Raw genomic sequence first — 19,467 nt, 5'->3', positions numbered from 1 at the left:
GCCATCAGACGCGGTAGGAAGGCCGCTCTCCGACTTGAGCCTTGCTAGCATTGACGAGTTGTTTTAGTTAACGAGTGCCTCCTTCTATGCTATGGACAGATCCTAGGCTAGAGTGGCAGGCATCTGCAGCCGCTTACCCGTCTACCCTGCGCACTGCGAGTGTAGGTTTATCTCGTGCTCACTGCTACTCAGTCTCTTTGGCAAGTTGATGTACAATGTTGTTACACAACAGAGTTAAGAGAATGAAGTCGCTTGTGAGCGGCTTGATCCGCGAGCCAAGCCTTGCCCCACTTGCGATAGCAGCCTAATCGGCCGCAGAGCGAGGGCCTTCGGCCATGCAATCAATTCCCCAAGTGGAAATTTCAAAGAAAGTTGCAGCCAAAAGGTTGCATATCTTTTTTCTGCACGTACGCCTCCAGACTGCAGCAAACCTCAAGACAAGGCCTGCTTTTGAATTCGCAGGCCAGATTTCGATCGGGCACGACTCCGGCCCTTCTTTATGTTTTCATTATCTCGCACATTCTGGGTTGCAGTGTACTTCCCGATTCGTTGCCAAAGCGCCGCCACATTCCGAGTCAGAGTCAGAATCAGCAAGCCACTCTTCGCTCGCACCATCGCAACCATGGCTGCCGACGAGGGCGGTCGCGTTGCATACGCGGAGTTGGAGGGCCGTTTGAACTCGCAGCTGCTGCAGGCGCTCTCAAAACACGGCTTCCACTACATGACCCCGGTGCAGGAGAAGGTTCTCCAGCGGCCCGTATTCACACAGGACGCCCTCGTGCAGGCCAAGACGGGAACCGGAAAGACGCTCGCCTTCCTACTGCCGGCCCTGCAGACCCTGCTCGAGGCGAAGGATCTGGACGTTTCGTGCGTCGGCCTCCTCGTGCTGGCTCCGACCCGCGAGCTGGCCCAACAGATCAAGGGCGAATGCGACAAGCTGACCGGCGAGTGCTCCCGGCCGCTGGAATGCCATATCGCGGTCGGCGGAAGCAGCCGCCACTCGCACCTTACCAGATTTCTGAGGGGAAAACCCGCCATCCTGGTCGCCACCCCGGGCCGCCTGCTCGACTATCTGGGCGAGGAAGCGGCCCGGCAGAAGCTGGCCAAGATTCGCTGCGTCGTGCTCGACGAGGCCGACCGCATGCTCGACGCCGGCTTCGCGCCAGCCCTGAAGCAGATCCTCGAGAAGATCCCGCCCAAGGCCCAGCTCGGGTGGCAGGGCATGTGCTTCAGCGCGACGGTGCCGCCGGAGATCAAGAAGATGCTGCCCATGGTGCTGAGCAAGGACCACGTGCGCATCTCGACCATCGACGAGAACGAGGCGCCGACCATCGACACGGTTCCCCAGACCGTTCACCCGGTCGGCTCGGTCGCGGACGTCCTGCCGACCCTGCACTCGGTTCTCTCGTGCGCCCGCGCCGACAACCCGCGGCTCAAGGCCGTCATCTTCTGCCCGACCGCCCGCCACGCGGGGCTGCTCTACCACGTCTTTGGCCACACGGGCGGCGCTGCCCCGCCCAAGTTGCCCGTCTTCCAGATGCAGTCGCGCATGTCGCAGCCCCAGCGCACCCGCACGGTCCAGGAGTTCAAGGAGACGGACCGCGGCCTGCTGTTCGCGTCGGACGTGGTCGGTCGCGGCATGGATTTCCCCGACATCGACCTGGTCGTCCAGGTCGGCGTGCCGAGCGAGACGGACCAATACGTTCACCGGGTCGGCAGGACCGGCCGCGCGGGTAAGAGCGGCGAGGCCGTCATGATCCTCGCCCCGGAGGAGATGTGGTTCGTCCGGCAGAACCCGCAGTTCCCCATCGAGGACGGGGGTAAATTGTATGTCTTTCCCCAAGCTATTTTTTTTTTTTCGTTCCTTTAATTTACTCGTCCCCACTAACATTCTTCTTCTCCTTCTTCTTTCTTCCTCCTTCTCTTCCCATTACAACAGCACCCACCCCAAAGCGCATCTCTACCCGTCGGCAGAGATCATCCAGTCCGCCCTCGCCAAGGTGCCGCAGCAGACCAAGATCCAGGCCTACGTGGCCAACCTGGGCTTCATCAACTCGCTCATGCGGCGCTACGGGCTCGACCAGGCCGGCGTCGTCGCCCTGGCCAACCGCTTCGCCGCCGCGTTCGGCTGCGGCGACGCCCCGCCCGCCCTCAGCCCCGCCACCGTCGGCAAGATGGGCCTCCGCGGCGTGCCCGGGCTGGTCGTCGAGGGCAAGGGGCTCGTGGTCGCCGGGAACGCCAACCCCGCCGGCAACGCCGGGAAGGGAGGAGGCAGGGGAGGGAGGGGCGGCGGCTCCTCGTCGTTGTTGTCTACGTCGTCGCGCGGCGGCGGCGGCGGGAGGGGGGGTGGTGGTAGGGGTGGCCAGCGCAGGAGGCAGCCGCAGGGGGCGGCGGCGGGTTCAGGAGCCAACGGTGAGGAACCTAGCCGGAAGAGGGTGCGGAGGTGACGGTCGTCATGTTGATCGTCGGGCCATTCAGGCGTCGCTTGATTGTTTTTTTTTTTTTTTTTTTTTTTTTTTTTTTTTTTTTTTTGTGGTTGGGCTAATCTCAAGTGTGTCTGTTAGGTGACGGTCGTGTCTAAGGGTCCATGGGCATCCTATGATGGTTAGCTGAGGTACGGTGTATGATACGTGGACGACTCCGATGGACTTTGCTGGGAACCAGCTGGGCATTATGGGTTGGATTGTGTCATGTTAATTATAGAACTGTTTTTTTTTTTTTTTTTTGGAGTTTGAGGCTCTCAGGATGATTGTCGAGCACTACGCCTTGTGCTGACCGGCGTAAGGACACACAGGTCTTTCGGTTGTTCAGCCAGTACCTTGGTCCGCTGAGAGGGGTTTGCGGAAGAGCCTCAATACCTCAAGGTCACGACCCCGCATTGGGGCGCCGAATCTTAGGCTCTGAGGTTTCCGTCAATCGTGGCCAGCGCGATAATTAAGCATCTTGCGGCTCTCAACACTCTGGACCCTTCAATCAACAACCACGAGGCCTCTCGAACGGCAGCTGAGGCTCTGTAGCTACCAAGCCTCTCCGTTTCTCCTTTCTGACTCAATCACGTGTAGATCTAGGCTCGGAATGCCAATGAGACAAGGGACGGTTGGTGCTGTCATACCCGTGGGCTCTGTATGCCTGGCTCATGGCCATGACGTTGATTATTCTTTTAGGCCCCACTTTTAGCCAAAGATGCTGGCGGGGATACCTGGGTACATTACCTGCTCCACGTATACACATCCACAGCCTCTCTTCGTTGCCCAAGGTCGATCAGGTAGAAAGGGAAGGGGAATTACCCCCCCGCCCCCCCCACGGGGGGGGGCCTAAGGGTTTGGGCTGCTGCGGAGTTGGAGTAATAATCGGTAGGGGAACACTGGGTGTTGGATGGAGAGAGGCGTGAATACAGAGGTAAAGTGGGGGGAAGAGAGAGAGGAAGACAGGAATTATTTTGTTGGTTCGTTTTGTAGATCTCTTCCCGCAGTCTGCAGGACACGCTGACACTGCTCCATGAAGCGGGAACAGCGACAGTCTTGTCCTGCACCTCGCCTCACTTACCCACTGCTACGCAATGACGTATCTACGTATGTACCTCGATCACGGAAAGAGACAGGGGTTGGGCAGGGTTTGGTGATACTGACCTGCCTAGGTTCTGACAAGAACTGTTTTAGGTACTTAATTAGTTGCGGTACCTCGCGCGAAGCGAACTACGGCCCGTCGGGCTATCCGAGCGTTTTGAGCCGCCTTTTTGCCAAAGCTCCCCCTCGAGGTTGCACAAAACGATAGTTCACGCGCGGGAAGCCCACCACTCACAGCGTGCCGATACCCTGTGTCATCGGCGGCAGTGCGCCATAGCGAGGACGTGGCGTATCATGAGGGGTAATGAGGCTCGGGAATGAGGCTCTCAGACGACCCTTCAACTGAGACAATCGAGAAAAAAATTTTGGGCGCTTGCCTTGATGGCATCTCGTCGCTGAGTACCTAGGGAGCGAGGGCTAGATGATAAATAATTAGTTATTATCTCGGCCATGGCGCACAACGGAAGATAGTAACAATCTCCCCAACCCACTCTGCCTCCTGCCTCCCGCCTCCCAAGACAGCACGATCACGCCGACATCAGCACCCGATATAGCGAGATATTAATTTGCTTCAACACAATGGCCGATCCCCTGACCGTGATAGGGGGCATAGCGGCCGTCGTCCAGCTCGCCCAGGCCGGGAGAGACTTTTTCAAGGTCCTCCGCCAGTTCGCTCGCGATGCCGGCGGTGCCGCCCCCGCCGTCAAGCGTTTCGCAGGCCAAGTCCGAGCCTTCTCAGGCGCCATCGAAGTTGCCGAACGGACCTTGGCTTGCTACTGCATGGAGAACCCCGGGTCTCCGCTGGTGTCTTACATCCGACGCCACAAGGTGCTCCAAGATGTCGACAGCGAAGCAAAGTCCGTCCGGGCCCATCTCTTCATTCTCCGGGACAAGGTCTCGGACATGCATACCATGCCGTTGATACTGGCGAGCATTCAGTGGACCTTCAAGAAGGCCGAGATCCTGCAACTGATTCCGGAGATGGAGAATGTCAAGACGACGTTGGACTTGTTGATAACCACTTCGCTGCTCGAGACCATGAATCGGAAGCTCGACAGCGCCTTAGACACCAACCACGAACTTCGGAGGCAAATGTGAGTCCCACTGGATCCGCCGTGTCTGCCCCTCCGTCCGATCAAGGCAGTGTAATAACTAACATGTTTAAACGACGCAATAATCACAGACGCCAGCTGCGGCGTATCATTCGACGCCAAGCCAAAGCCCTGCGAGAACTGCGCTCACAGCTGCAACAACAGAGGTCTCGCGCCCGGGGCTCCGCGTCCTACCGCTCGGCTGGATATAATAGTTCCAAGCCGGGAGGGCCGTTGATGGAGCTGGCTCACAGCATGTACACACAAGGAGCCGTTCCCGACTCCCCTCCCGAATCTCCCAGACCGTCGCCGCCGTCGTCTGGTGCCGATGGCCAGTTGCTGGAGCCACGCGGACTCCACAGCCCGCCAGGGCAGCCGAGGATGGCGAGGAACAGCAACAGCAACAGCAACAGCAGCGGCGGCGGCGGCGGCGGCGGCAGTGGCGACAGCAGCGATACTACCGCGCCCAGATCCAGTCCCGGCGGCACGGGGGGGCCGCAATCTCGCGAACCCCCCACCCGGGCCCGTAGTGATAGCCCCGTCACCGCCCTCGACCACCCGGCACCGTCCTCTGATGGGACGCCGCCGTCGCCGCCACGTCGGAGCAGCCCCCCCAGACAACGGGGCGGCGCGGCGTCGAGCGTCGTCGTCGCCGTTCCGGAGCATCAGCAGCAGCAGCAGCGGCCGGCGGCCGCGGGCGCGGGCAGAGTTCTCCGGTACCGCGACGGGCTGGTGGACGGGAGCATCTACGGGTACGCGAAGAGCGCGCGGAGCAGCTCGCCGCGGCACTGGCACGACGTGGCGGCGGTGCTGGCGGGGCGGCTGGAGGCCAACGTCATCTCGCTCCGGCGGGCGCGGGAGCTCGACCTGGAGGTGGAGCCGCTGCGGGCGGGCGAGGAGGGCGCGGCGTTCGACTTCGGCACGGGGGCGCCGCCCGGGCGGAGCATCGGCAGGGCCGTCTTCGTCTTCAAGACCCTGAGCCACTTCCACCCGCGCCATCCCGTCATCACCGTCACCTGCGACGTCTGCGAGGACTCGCCCGTCGGTCTGATCCTCGGAAAGCCGTTTGTGGAGGAGCGGGAGCGCCGATGGCCCAACGATCCGTCGGAGGGTTGATTCAATCTTATTAGGTACCTTGAGCTCACAGCTCAGTTAACTATGGGGAATGCTCCCTACACGCATTCGCAATTTCCTTTGTGTACGGATGTATATATATAACCCTCTTTTTCCTCTTTCTTATGTAGTCTATTTAAAATGCATGTTTATTCTCTTCTCTGATCGAGTCTTACACCTAAATTACCTTCCATACTAATTAGGTCTGCACGCTTTTGCGGCTGGGATGGGAGATGCCTAGGTAGGTATACCTGTACGAATCGTATGTAGAATAAAGCTACATCTGATATCACTTGCCTCTGCCGGATGAAACCCTTCGGTTTTCTCCGCTCAGAGCTTACGACACAGCCTAGTTCCGGTCTCGATCTGCTCTGCGTTCGTCAGTGCTTTCGACGGTCAGGCGGCGGTTTCTCGGAGTACAACCGTTTCGTGCACTACCCGCTTTTAGTCTCACACCTCGGCGCCTGGCAGCTCGCCCGCGAGTGGGTGTGTTAGAACCGTTTCGACTCCGGCTCGGCGGCGGGCCGCCTACCGCCATGATCCATTTCACCATGCGCTGGCTTTGCCCCTGCGATGAATTGCCGGGCGTTGTCGGCTTTCTCTCGCCGAACTGGCGGGAACGGCGGCGGAAGAAGAAGAGCAAAGGAGGAAGAAGGGGTAGCAAGTTAGATCAGATCTATGCACCGCTCTGTACTGTTAAAATTCTTTACTCTAGTGTATTTCGTTCTTTTTTGCGCATTTGTTTTTCCTTTTTTTTTTTTTTTTTTTCCTTTGAGCTGTTTCAATATACTCCGTATCATGTTGCTCCTCTAAGCAAACATCCATGTTGCAGGGACCTAGTAGGTGGTGTAAGGAAAGAACCCATCGCCCAATCAGGAAAGCCCGGTTAGCTCAGCTGGTTAGAGCGTCGTACTAATATAGCTCCTGCTATATTAAGTGATGCGAAGGTCAACAGTTCAATCCTGTTACTGGGCACTCTCTTTTACTGGGTAATATTCTTTTGCCCTGGGTGCTTCGTGTTTAGCCTTCAATTTTGTTATTGACGAGGATGTAAACTAGAGACCACCATACTAATCGGAATTTCATGCCTCTCTGCAGTCTCAAACAAGTTGAAGATGGCTCTCTTCCCAGCGGCGAGGATATGTGACCTGAGGAGCCCCAAAGAGACTGAAGTGGAGTGGAATTCGCACGAAGGCTGAAGATGACACGCAATAAGCGCCTGAATTGTCCGGAATGATGAAACAGGCCATCTGTACCGTTGGAAAGGATACACTGTACGGATTAGAGTTTAAGACATGCCCGAGATCCAAGGTATGGCTCGGACGTTGGCGGCCAGGGACGGTAAAAAACCGAGGCTCTAATCTAGTGTGGCGTAACAGGCTTGTTTCACATGAGGGAGAGATAGAGGAGTAATTAATGAATGAGTTCAATAGCTCAAGTTCATATCCATCTGGGCAATTAGACACAACCATGATGTAGGGTACTTGCGCAAGTTTCGAACTGAAGACAAAGTGAGGCTGAGTGCCTCCTTGAAACCGTATGAAAATGTTAGATTCAAGAGCGCCATGCAAGGAAGCTGCAGGGGGAGCGTGGGAACAAAGGAAACCATGTCATGGCTCAGTCACAGGTTCCGGCACCCTCCAACGTCAATGGCGGCGCCGAGCAAGAGATGCCTTCTTAATAATACGACACACCGCTTCCAACCTTGGCAGTCAATCCTCCTGCTCGTTAAGTTCAACACCCACTCTCCGCTTTGTCAGCTCACTCGCGTTATTTATACTCGGATTTACAAAGCGTGATGGAGAGCATAATACACCACGCCCCATCCCCGCGCCGTCGAGCCATCTCTGGTAGGCGTCTCAGTACATCCTCCCATTGGTCGATTTCCTTTTCCATCGAATCCCATGAGAACAAGAAGTCAGATCTGGAACGAGTTACCAAGAAGCCCGATTTCTCTGGATTCTCCTGGGAGCCTCGGGTGGCCTCCGCGAATGCGTGCTTCTTGGTGCCCGAGTCGCCTGCATCACCTGTTTCACCCCGAACGGTCCCGTTGCTGCCGCAGACGCAGACCGAGTTGAGCAACAAAGCGTTAATTAAGCTTTCATCTCGGCTCGACTGACTTGATGGATAATTAATAGTACGTGTCAGAGCTAGCCCGACCCTTTGCATGTCGCGTGGTCCTATATTAATTATCGTCTTGTTTTCATTTTTCTTGCCTTTGCATGTCTCGTTCCATGGATTTATCTGGATCGAAAGCTAACTTGTTATCAACAAACTATGTCTTTGGGGTTATTTAGCTTTCTTGATCAGTTATCCAGCCGTACCGTTCACGGCACCATCCGTTGTTCTTCCTCGGCTTGCACACAACACACGAACAACGCGGTTGTTGAAGATGCCACAAAGGAGGCTGCTTCGCAGAACGCCCACATTTGTCCATAGCCATTCCTTTGATCAGAGTAGATGGCGGGTCATGTACATATATAATCCGTTCGTCTTGAACTCCAATCTGAATACCTCGCTCAACCCGCAAACGGGACTCAGCAAAACTATCGGCACCAACTGCGACCTCTGACATACTAGGTACCTAGGTAGCATTACCTCTATCCACTACTTACTTACCAGGTGCCTCCTTGCCATGACCATGCCCACCATCTACAGCAGAGGAAGCAGGAGCAGGAACGGCGGTATCGCCACCAGCCCGCCCGCGGGCTTCTCGTTCGACCGGGCCGAGGTCATCTACCAGCACGCCGACCGGGTCGTCTGGAAGGTCGGGCGCAGGTACATCCTCAAGCGCACCGACTTTGTCGACGACTCCGAGGCGGCCACGCACCGGTTCATGTGGAAGCACACTCCGATTCCGCTGCCCAGGCTCTACGGCGAGTGGGTGTCGCCGCCGCCGCCGCCGCCGCCGCCGTTGTTCAGGGGCCCGGGCGGCCCCTCCCGCCAACGCCGCTCCCACCAACACTACTACTACTACCTTCTGGAGGAGCGCATCCCGGGCCAGACGCTCAAGGACTGCTGGGGCCGGCTGAGCCGGGCGGACGCGGAGGCGATCGCGGAGCAGGTAGCTGGCTACATGGAGGAGCTGGCACGGTTCCGGGGCCGGCGCATGGAGACCGTGACCGGGGCTCGGCTGCCCAACAACGGCTTCAACCCGCGGCCCGAAGACGCGCGCGAGCGGCTGGCCGGGCGGTGGGCGACCGACGACGACGTGTTCGACGGCACCTTTGCCCCCGCGCTGCGGCGCCGGGGCCTGGGCGAGGCGGTGGTGCGGGCGTGCCGGCGCACGATGCCGCGGTGCGAGGGGCAGCTGGTCCTGACGCACGGGGACCTGTACGTCGGCAACGTCGTGGTCGACCCGGACCGGGCGCAGGTCACGGGCCTGATCGACTGGGGAGATGGCCGGCTTCTGGCCCGAGTGGTTCCAGTACGCCCGCATCACGCACGGCTGCGGCCGCGACGACGGCGAGTGGAAGCGCGTGCTCAGCCGGGCCTCGCGCCCCCGCATCCGCCAGGCCGACCACGGCCGCGTCTGGCTCGACGCCGTCATGCTGCTGCTCTACCAGCCCGACAGCCTCCGCGCCCGCGCCTGGCTGCGCCTGCTCTTCCGCTACCAGCGCGGCGAGGTCGGCCGCGCCGCCCTGCGGAACTACCAGAACATCGACGGGAGCGACATCGGGAACCACCTTGCCGTCTACGAGGCCATCCTGAACAACCGAGGCGGGTTGGGAGATCAGGGGTACTACAGTTCGGCTTTGCGCTGCTAAGTAGCATAGGGTGGAGCAGAAGCAATCATAACTAAGCTCATCACCTAGAGAGTGACATATGTCTTCTGCCAAGGTAGGCCTTCTTTTACGCGGTTAATTATATTTACAGAATAGATTACCACACACGAACAACGCGGGTATGTGCATCCATGCTTTTCAAACTCTCACCAATATAATGTACAAGAGCTAGTACTCCACCAGCCCCCATAGTTGTCCAGCGAGGTAATAGGGAATGACTCGCCGAGGGTGGATGCCGATCTGTACTGGGCCTTGCGCGATGGTGGTATCTGGCCAAGCTAGGCGGGTAATTATGTGACGCTCGGTGGTCGGTACCACGACGTACGCTCGGATGTTGGGTCCTCGTCGGCTGTATTTGCCGCTGTTCACAACACGCCACTTAGTGTCAACACCAGGACGTCCAATATCTCCATTATATCGCGCGACATTGAACAGACCTGGAAGGGAGTGGCACACATGGTGGGGCATGACCGATAACATCGTCCCAACCGAGGAGAAACTTTTGGCGCATCTCCCCGAACCGGCAGCCGCTGAAGGTCTCAGTGTGACGCCCTACGTCATATACCAGTCTATACCATCCAACATTCCGAATGGGTTGAGGTTGAATGGCGGTAGCGCACTAGACCCGAAGCGGGAAGATGGGCAAATCATGATCGTGTACAACTCACTATGAGCAGGGCCAGTGCGGTGCTCGATGAGTTCAGCGAAGGTTCCAGAGAGTTAGTAGCAAGGCTCAACGCGCTTGCGGCGTCGCACAGCGCGAAGCCCACGAACGGCTACATCTACATGCACCATGTGGCCATGACTGCTGTGGTCGAGATCCTGCTGAATTAGCTTGATCGAACTCTTTCAGAAACTTTGACAGGTGACAGTGAAACCTTCCCAACGCCTTACTTACCTCATCATATTCAGGGTGCAGAGGGCGGGCGAGCTCACTTGTTGCCTCAGCGGGGTAGCACAGCGACTACTCGTGAGGGACACAAAACGGCCTGCTTGATTACTGGGTTCGCAGCCCTATTAGGCTTAAAAGGTCGATACCGCAGCCGACCAACAAAGCTACACTGCCTGGTCATCCATCGAGGTTCCTGGGCAAGGAACGGTTGATCATCCCGCGGAGTTGAGGAGCATCTCTTTGCACATCCTCAGCCGCACTTGCGCTTCCTGCAGTAGCTCGGAATGCGCCTCGGCAAACACCGATCTTAAAGCATCAAGCAGGTCCGGAAGGCCATTTCGCAGGCTTGTTACTGCATTTTCTGTGAGCTCTGGGAGACTGGCAATCTCGGACAGATAGGCAGCCAGACGTTGATGATCGACAGGTAAAGGTTTGCCAGGCCGGAATGAGGTCCCCGATTGGCTTCTGGGCTCGTGAAGCGAGTCCTGGCGACTGACAGCCCTCACAAAGGACCAGATGCTCAAAGCTGCGTAGTACATAACCCAGGGGCGGTGCGGGTCCGGGTCGTTGCGGCAGGAATAAATGTGAACCTCGGGAGGCGGAATGATGACGGCTCCCGATCCAATATCCGACCGATCGCGGTCGACCGCGCTCGCACCGCGTCGTGGATCAACCAATACTCGGTGAAGAAGCCGAAAAGCGTGCAGGACAGCGTGGCTGGTCGACGGCAGAGAGGTCCAGACTCTCGTGCGAGCGACGACATTGGTGTAATCTCTCACCGAAACCTTCCTCCCCAGTAACCGCTTTGCGCCGGCATAAACCTGACAGTCGACGATATCAACGTGCAAGCTGATGTGAGCGAGGTGGTAAAGAACAGCTGCGCTGTGAACGGGTCCATTCGCACCCTGGGCATCGATAAGATTAGGGTTTCCCGTTGCTCCCTGAGCAGCGTCGAAGCTGTGCTTCCAATCGTCAAATGCTTTCAAGAGGATCTTCTTCCAAGTCTCGTGGGTTTCAGTAGACGGCGCGCTCAGGTCTAGCCACTGAAGATGCGTCTCCCTGTGGCTGAGATGCCAGCCGACACTGAGGAGGCCAGACATGATGATCATGCGGCCAAATGAATGGGTCTTGACCTCCTTGCCATGCAGAGCACGCTTCAGGCCATCAAGAAATGATATTGGCTTGATTCCATACATGCGCAAGTTTTGATCGAGCTGCCGTACCGTGTCTGGATTCGAAGCTGTCCACATATTGTCGTCGCAAGGTAGTGGAAGTCGAATCTCGTGTGGCGCCATGTCTGCTGTGTGTCCGAACATGGCGGCATGGATGATGTCCATCATAAACGCAGCAAAAACAACCCGGTGCATCGCCTCGGTCTCAGCCCATCGACACCACCAGGTGTGAGAATCCAGCGCACCACCCTGCGGCTGATCGGCTGACGGCGCCTCGGGGGGTGACTCGCTCCCGGAACGGCCAATGAGGGGACTTCCACGGCGGAGGAGCGTGAGTGCAACGGTATGGTAGATGTGGGCTCGCTCATGAAGTCTTCGAGACGAGTACATTTTTTCGTAAAACTCCAGCAGCAGTAATGCTTGGGAAACCCACAATGAGACCGGAGGTTGTGCTTCCTCAGCAGTCAGGATTTCGGACCTAACTCCAAGTATGATCATGTCCGCGAAGCCTCCATAATCAGCCAAGTTCCCTGTCGAGTCCCTGGTTCTCAGCGAGACGGCGCCCAAGGAGACCATGACCATGAGCAGGAATATGGAGCATCGGTTGCACGAGAAAGTCGGCTTGTGCACAATAGGGAGGCGAGGGGATACGCGGTCCCAGTATTCCTGCAGGCAGTCACGCATCATCTCCAGGCCTAGGGCCGGGATATCCCCGTTGCTGTCATGCACGAGGTTCGCAACGAGGGGCTCGGCTTTGGGTTGTTTCTGGCGAAAGACCCGGAACCAGCGAAGTATCTCCTGCCGGCGAAACTCGGAGAGGAGCTCGTCGGTTTCGGCAAGGCGGGTAGGAGTCTCGAGCTGAGACTGTCCGCTTGTCAACGATTCATAATCGTAATGGATGTTGTTGTTGAGCGTTGACTCTAAACCGCCGTCGATAAAGGGAACATGAGAAACGTTGAACTCGCCGTATGGCGCGTGTGGGTTGAACAACCACACGGCGAAGTTCTCACGGGACATGTCATCGGACTGGAACTCGGAGTTATGGTAAGGCACGGAAGCCGACTGCTCCGTGATCCTCTGCTCCTGCTGGGGATAATAACCGGGCTTGGGTCGGATAATGTTGCAGGCCCCAACATCGGGAAGCTGGGCCTGCCAGCTGGAGTGTTGGTGCATCTTTCGCGGATCAGGGTTCGGCAGGGACGGAGATGGCTGCGAGCTGGTATCCGGGCCAAGCAGGATGGCGGCGTCATGCGGAGCACGAGGAAGGAATGGGCGGGCTTCGGTGACGGGGGTTGGCGACAAGACGGTAGCCGGCGGCGAAGAATCCGTTGTCGCACTGAAGCTGGGCATGCGGTTTCTAGGTATGTAGGAGGCGGAATGCCGTTTCCTATGCCGCGCTAGCAAGTCTGCTCTCACAAACTTTTGTTCACACTGCTCCCCGGCGTCAGCGAGTCCTACGCCTCGTGGGTGGGATGGATGTTGGGAACGGAAGATGGTGACAGAGCGGGGCAGCCATGGCATCTGAGCAACCCATCCGGATTTGAAACAGGAGGAAAGAGAGCGCGTACCCCGTCAATGTCGCAACGGTAGATCTCCTTGGGCGCATCTATATAAGTGGGGTTAGTTGCGGGTCCGTAATCCTCAATGCATTGACAAAGAGGCAGACCATACGGTTCAACTGATGTCGCTGGAGGTGTTCGGCCCTCGAATAAAGCTTGTCGCAACCTGGATAGTCGCAGGCAAAGCGGCGCGGGGCTCCCTTCCTGCTTGCGCGCTTGTATGTGCCCGATCCAGCAGGTCGGATTGGGGCCTGCGCCGTCTGCTGAGACTCCATGATTCTTGAAAATCTGGGCGTGATGCGCGTGCGTGTGCGTATGTGTGTGAGTGCGCGTGTGTGAGAACGTGCCGCGCCTGTCTCGGGGGATGCGGATGTCTCTCGGGCTCGTACGTCCCGTGTGGGCGGGAAGGAGCGAGAGAGCACCTATGTAGGCCGCGATGCGCGCCTATCTGCAGAGGTCAAAAGACATTGGGAGAAAAGTTCTTGCTAGGCGGACCAAAGCAAATTGGGCAACGTGAGGTGTCGAAGGTTCAATCATTCCGCATGAAGCAAAGAGCTCAGAAAGAGGTCAACTTCCCCAGAATGCGCGATGGGGGCCAAGCAACAGGATCCCCCCACGCTCATCTCCACACCCCACTGTGCTCAAGAGGGCCCCCTTCCGCGCTTGGACATGGGAAAGCGCGGCTGTCTCGTCGAAACAGGAAAAATCTTACGGATAGAAAGAAAGCACCCCTGTCGCGGGTGCCAAAGCTCGAAGGACGCTGCAGAAGACAGCACTAGCTTGGAAGGTGCACGGTCTTGGGTGGTCGCTGATAGTAACACTGGCAGTCGGTGGATGGCGAGATTGAAGGCTAACCAAGAAGGCTTCATTCCGTCCAAGAGGGGTAGTGCATTGGAAAGAGAGCTCAACCACTCGCTCCGAACCCCAGATCTCACCCTTTGTTAGCCGATTAGGTCTGGCGATTGGTAACAACCCGTACACTATCCAGAGCCCTCGCGTAGGGTAGGAGTATACTACTTACAGTATACACTAATTAGTACCATGAACTGAGCACTTCATCCACATGTCACCAGGGAGGAAAGCGCTTACTTCTGGCAGCAGCCGCTGTCCCGCGTGGGGGTTGCCAGGGGTCGCGCCATGGGAGGTAATTTTGGCCAGAACGTGGATCGAAGACATTAATATCTGCGGGGGTCGATTCCTCCCGCTGCGTGTCACTTTCTTTCACACAACCCAAGGCGAACTTGAAATTCCGCGGAGCAACCTCTGCCGTTGTATATCAATCACACGGTTTGCACGAGCAGAAGCAAGAGTCAACCGCAGCCGCAACAGCAAACTTCACCGAACCGGACAAACTCGCGATGACCCAACTCACAACGCATCCGACTAGCCACAGAATAATTAGTCGGTAATCCGGACTGAATACATATTAACTACACCACTTGAAGTCTCCGATGTTCAGCCAACAATAGCCTGCAAGCTCGATCCTAACCCTTGGCTACGCTTACGATGTCAAGTTGCTGTATGAATTACGAATTAATATCGTTGGCAACCATGCCTAATTAATCTACAGAATACTTTGCACTTGTATAATTATTTGCAAGTGAAACCGGCCGACCATGCGAGTGCCTTTCATCGTCAGCGTGTTAAAATATTCAGCAATACTGGTATTTCCTCACCCAAGGTGACATTACTCTTCAAAACCGAATAACATTCTCTTAACGATGCCATCCAGATTTCCAGAGCCCGAGTTCTCGCTTGAGTTCCTTGTATTTTAGGCTCGACTGGTAAATTAAAGACACGACCAGCACGAGGTTTCTGACATCTTGAACTATAGAAGACTATTATCCGCCACTGTGGCGCGGCTTGGAAGACGGCATCACGTTATTATAGGCCATTGTGCATAAGATCCTCGACTCTCTGTTGTCTTTGATTCTTCCAGTACGTTGATTGACTTCCGAATGTTTGAGTGGACGCCGAACCAAAGGTGGATTTCTGGGGCACTCAAGGGGGATAGATGCCGTTCGTCCGCAAGTTATGTTTCGCTCATCAGCTTCGGCTCACACTTTTGCACTCAGCAAGAGGTAAACAGACGGTTTCAAAAAGTTGAAGCTCCTCTTCCTGTGCAATGCTCTTGTTCCGCAGTAGCCTCTCATCGTTTTCTCTCTCTTTTGCCCCAGCGTTACTATCACAGCACTTCATCGTCCATGCCCATACGCAGTTAGCAATGACAAGAAATAACTGGGGAAGTCCTGCATCAAGTCTTTTAGTGGTTTTAGCTCTACCGCGTACCTGAGCTTACGTCGACAGTCGTCGGCCTCATTGGTTGCCGTTGCATTCCTTCAATGCCAAGGTTGTTTAGTGCCTGTCTTCATGGTTTCACCTTCCTCTTCAAGCAAGAACTCTCGATGAACCGCGCGCGGTTGGGGGGCCATATCCCCGCTTTCGTTGGCTTTCGGCGGGCTCTGGACCTTGTGCCTCTTACGCGCAGTAGACTTTTTTGGGCCACTGACTCTCACGGCAACCCTGACAACCACGCGGCTCACCCACGGCAGCCACGAAGCTTGTCTGCTGCTGACGCCGACAAATCTAGTGACTGGCCGAATAGGTTCTGCGTTTCTTTCATTGAACGCTGCTTACACTAGCTGCTTTCTAGATATGACTCCTAATTAGCTTCCTTCCGTGGTACCCCATCATGCACACCCACATCCCCAAATCGCAACGAACCAACATCGCGAATGGCATAAAACCCCAAGCCCATCCACCACTGAGCTTTAAAGTCCTCTGCCCAAAGAAAGCATACCCTAGCGAATCGTGCGTGCACAAGCTGCACAAACGGCAATGGACTTCTCTGGATGCCCCGACGACGCCTCGTTCGGCCCTGCTGATCACGGCTGTCGGGGCGACTTCGACTTCACCATCAAGTTCGAGAAGATCTTCTTCTCCATTATTCCCCCGCCCGTATTCGTCGCATTTTCTCTGGCTCGCATTGTCTATCTCGCCCGAAAACCAGCGACAGTGGGCGGTGCGCTTTTACGGACGGTAAAGCTTGTGAGTTTGAATCGGCCGGCGGCTGGCTTCGGATCTCCAAATGCCGATGAATGAACTGATCACTAACATCGTACAGGCCGCCATCTGCGTCTTCGGCGTCCTCCAACTAGCCCTTCTCATTTTGAGCAGCACACAGTCTGGCAGATTTGGCGCCTTTTTCATCCCTGCGGATGCGCTGACTCTACTGTCCGTGGTTTGCACGCTCCCGCTGTCGTACTTGGAGCACTCCCGCTCGCCTAGACCATCCATCCTCCTGAGCGCCTACCTCTTCGTTACCATCCTCCTCGACATTGCCCAGGCGCGCACATTATGGCTAGCTTCGACAAACTCAGATGAATTTGCCTACTCTCGCGTCTTCACCAGCTGCGTGGCATTCAAAGCACTCATCATCATTCTGGAATCACATTCAAAGTCTCGCTGGATCCGCTGGGATGTTAAGGAGCACAGTCCGGAAGAGACCACTGGTTTGTACGGTCTCGGTGCATATGTTTGGCTCAACAAACTCTTCCTCGCCGGCTACCGCAAGATCCTCCGAATCGACGATCTGTTCCCTCTCGACAAGGCCATGACCTCTGAAACGCTACATACCAAGCTGTCTCACCACATTGATATTTCCCGGTTTCGTGGCAAAAAGCACGGTCTCGCTCAAGCCACGGCAAGAGCTTTAGCGGTACCACTGTTGCTTCCGGTTGGGCCACGCATCGCTCTCGGCGCCTTCCAGTTCTGCCAGCCCTTTCTCATCAATACGCTGCTGGAGTACCTCAAGCAGCCAGCTGGCCAGTCACCCACGAATATTGGTTATGGGCTAATCGGTGCGACCGCCATCATCTATGTTGGAATTGCGGCTTCAAACGCCTTATACTGGTATTTTCAGGGGCGCGCCATGTACATGGCCCGCGGCCTCTTGGCCACCGCTATCTACCGCAAGACAACAGAGTCGCGGTCCACGGACTCCGACGATTCTGCTGCCCTGACATTGATGAGCGCAGACATTGAGCGCATCATTATCGGATGCCTGAACCTCCATGAGTTCTGGGCCAACACGATCGAGGTCGCACTGGCATGTTGGCTGCTCTCCCGCCAGATCGGCCCCGCCTCCGTCGCTCCGCTGATCGTTGTCTCCGGCTGCGTCGTCTGCTCCGCCATACTGGCCCGGTTTACCGGGGCCCGACAGAAGCGCTGGATGGAGAAGATCCAGAAACGCGTTGGCTTGACCTCTACCGTCATTGGCCAGATGAAGCACCTCAAAATCTCGGGACTCGCTGAGACGGTTCAGGACGCCATTCAGTCGATGAGAATCGACGAGCTTGAAGCGGGCTCAAGCTTTCGAAGGGTGATTGTCTTCGCCGCCACTGTTGGGTACACCCCTCTGTTCTTGTCACCCGTCATGGCTTTCGCCTTCGCCTCCCGGACCCTGGACGTTACCACCATCTTTACGTCCATGTCCTTTATCATGTTGCTCGCCGCTCCCCTGGGCGTTCTCTTCCAGATGATCCCAAACCTCCTCGCAGCCTTCGCTTGTCTAAACCGCATCCAGACGTTCCTCGAGCAAGAACCCCGCTTTGACTTCCGTTCATTCTCAGGCGTAGCTGGGGAGAAGAAACCCTTGGCCGAAGAGAAATCCTGCCAAACGGTACCCGAGCAGCCGACAGCAAAAGTCTCGATCACCGACGGAAGCTTTGGATGGGAAGTTGGCAAAAAGGGTCTACGCAACATCAACCTCGAAGTACCTGCCTCTCGCCTTACCATCGTTGTGGGGCCCGTCGCGTCCGGAAAGTCCACACTCTGCAAAACTCTCCTTGGCGAAGTCCCAGTGTTTCAGGGACGAGTGACGACGGCATCCAGCTATCGCAAGATTGGGTACTGCGATCAGAATCCTTACTTATTCAACGCCACCATCCGCGAAAACATTCTTGGGTTTTCACCTTTCAACCAGGAACGCTATGACGAGGTCATTGAAGCAACCATGCTGCGGCCGGATCTGGACCTTCTCCCAGAGGGCGACAACACCAACATTGGCAGCAATGGAATCACACTTAGCGGTGGTCAGAAACAGCGCGTGTCCATGGCAAGGGCCCTCTACCTTGACACAGATTTCTGCATATTTGACGATATCCTAAGCGGTCTGGACGCCGACACCGAGGAGGAGGTGTTCCTCCGCGTATTCTCGCCCGCCGGGCTTCTCCGCCGCCGAGGTGCCACGGCGCTTCTCTGCACACATTCGGTTCGACACCTTCCGCTGGCGGACCATATCGTCGCCCTTGGTGCAGATGGGACTATCGTCGAGCAGGGTTCCTTCAACGAGTTGATGGCAAATGAGAGGTATGTCACTGCCCTTGGCGTGGAACATATCGACAGATCACGTCTTCTGGGAAGATCTTCCCTCATCGAACGTGCCTCGCCGAAGCAAGACCCTCCCAAACCGATATCTGCAAAGCTGCCCGCTGTCTCTGAAGAGGCGGAAGGGGCAAGAATGACAGGCGACTGGGCAGTGTACCGCCACTACTACGCACGTATCAACGTGCTTCACCGGATAGGCCTCTTGATCTTTAGCATTGGCTGGGGCAGTCTGCAGAACGCTGGCACGGTTTGGCTCACGTTCTGGTCCGAGGGCGTGTCAGCTGCCAATCCGCCTCACTCCAACTCCTTTTATAACGGGATATATGCCGTCTTCCAGGTCGGAACCCTCGCTTCGCTGTTCGCGATTGCATATCTATGCTTCACCTCGATGATCACTGTGTCTGGGGCGAAGATGCATCAGGAGGCCCTAAAGACCGTCATCAGTGCGCCGCTCCGTTTTTTTGCAACGACCGACGCCGGCATCATTGTCAATCTCTTCTCCCAGGACATGACCCTCGTCGACGGCCAGCTCCCTCAGGCTTTGCTCAATCTGCTTCTTGGAATCTTTGAAACCCTCGGCTTAGCTGCTGTGATTGCCACATCGTCCCCTTACGTTGCTATCACCTATCCATTCTTGGCCATGATACTTTATGTTTTGCAAAAGTTCTATCTTCGCACCTCTCGCCAGATCCGGTTGTTGGATCTCGAGGCGAAGAGCCCTCTTTAGTAAGTTTCAACGCCTATCCGCTGCCCGTGAAAGAGCTGGAGCTAACCGTCCAGCTCCCACTTCATCGACACCATCAAGGGCATTGCCACATTTCGCGCCTTCGGCTGGGTCCAGGACGGCATCAGTCAGACTTCTCGGCTGCTAGATACGTCTCAAAGACCAGCATATCTGCTC

General features: G+C 56.4%; 6 protein-coding genes and 1 non-coding gene across 7 annotated transcripts; 6 read left to right on the top strand and 1 right to left on the bottom strand.

Annotated features, from left to right (window-relative positions):
• Window positions 1-622: 622 nt before the first annotated feature.
• P884DRAFT_245691 (P-loop containing nucleoside triphosphate hydrolase protein) lies at window positions 623-2,447 on the top strand (the record flags this gene model as incomplete). The annotated part of the gene is made up of 2 exons (XM_069440436.1): window positions 623-1,827; window positions 1,940-2,447. The coding sequence occupies 2 exons, from the start codon at window positions 623-625 to the stop codon at window positions 2,445-2,447; spliced, it is 1,713 nt and encodes a 570-aa protein (XP_069296650.1).
• A 1,698-nt stretch (window positions 2,448-4,145) lies between these two features.
• P884DRAFT_203390 (uncharacterized protein) lies at window positions 4,146-4,664 on the top strand (the record flags this gene model as incomplete). The annotated part of the gene is made up of 1 exon (XM_069438500.1): window positions 4,146-4,664. One exon carries the CDS (start codon window positions 4,146-4,148, stop codon window positions 4,662-4,664), a length of 519 nt encoding a protein of 172 aa, XP_069296649.1.
• A 248-nt stretch (window positions 4,665-4,912) lies between these two features.
• Window positions 4,913-5,773, top strand: P884DRAFT_278545 (uncharacterized protein; the record flags this gene model as incomplete). The annotated part of the gene is made up of 1 exon (XM_069443197.1): window positions 4,913-5,773. The coding sequence occupies one exon, from the start codon at window positions 4,913-4,915 to the stop codon at window positions 5,771-5,773; it is 861 nt and encodes a 286-aa protein (XP_069296648.1).
• Window positions 5,774-6,650: 877 nt separating this feature from the next.
• P884DRAFT_t113 lies at window positions 6,651-6,745 on the top strand. Its single transcript has one exon. It is a non-coding gene; the product is annotated as a tRNA-Ile (tRNA).
• A 1,660-nt stretch (window positions 6,746-8,405) lies between these two features.
• On the top strand, window positions 8,406-9,537 carry P884DRAFT_278544 (uncharacterized protein; the record flags this gene model as incomplete). Its single annotated transcript, XM_069443196.1, has 3 exons — window positions 8,406-8,650; window positions 8,693-9,122; window positions 9,169-9,537. 3 exons carry the CDS (start codon window positions 8,406-8,408, stop codon window positions 9,535-9,537), a joined length of 1,044 nt encoding a protein of 347 aa, XP_069296647.1.
• A 1,122-nt stretch (window positions 9,538-10,659) lies between these two features.
• On the bottom strand, window positions 10,660-13,453 carry P884DRAFT_203030 (fungal-specific transcription factor domain-containing protein; the record flags this gene model as incomplete). Its single annotated transcript, XM_069438473.1, has 3 exons — window positions 10,660-13,050; window positions 13,188-13,225; window positions 13,291-13,453. 3 exons carry the CDS (start codon window positions 13,451-13,453, stop codon window positions 10,660-10,662), a joined length of 2,592 nt encoding a protein of 863 aa, XP_069296646.1.
• A 2,563-nt stretch (window positions 13,454-16,016) lies between these two features.
• Window positions 16,017-19,293, top strand: P884DRAFT_203169 (uncharacterized protein; the record flags this gene model as incomplete). The annotated part of the gene is made up of 2 exons (XM_069438483.1): window positions 16,017-16,226; window positions 16,303-19,293. The coding sequence occupies 2 exons, from the start codon at window positions 16,017-16,019 to the stop codon at window positions 19,291-19,293; spliced, it is 3,201 nt and encodes a 1,066-aa protein (XP_069296645.1).
• Between the last annotated feature and the right edge of the window lie 174 nt (window positions 19,294-19,467).

Source organism: Thermothelomyces heterothallicus, assembly GCF_042370625.1.
Source record: "Thermothelomyces heterothallicus CBS 202.75 unplaced genomic scaffold P884_scaffold_15, whole genome shotgun sequence".
NCBI lineage: Eukaryota > Fungi > Ascomycota > Sordariomycetes > Sordariales > Chaetomiaceae > Thermothelomyces > Thermothelomyces heterothallicus.
The sequence above is the reverse complement of the archived record's forward strand: the minus strand, read 5'-3'. Positions and strand labels throughout refer to the sequence as shown.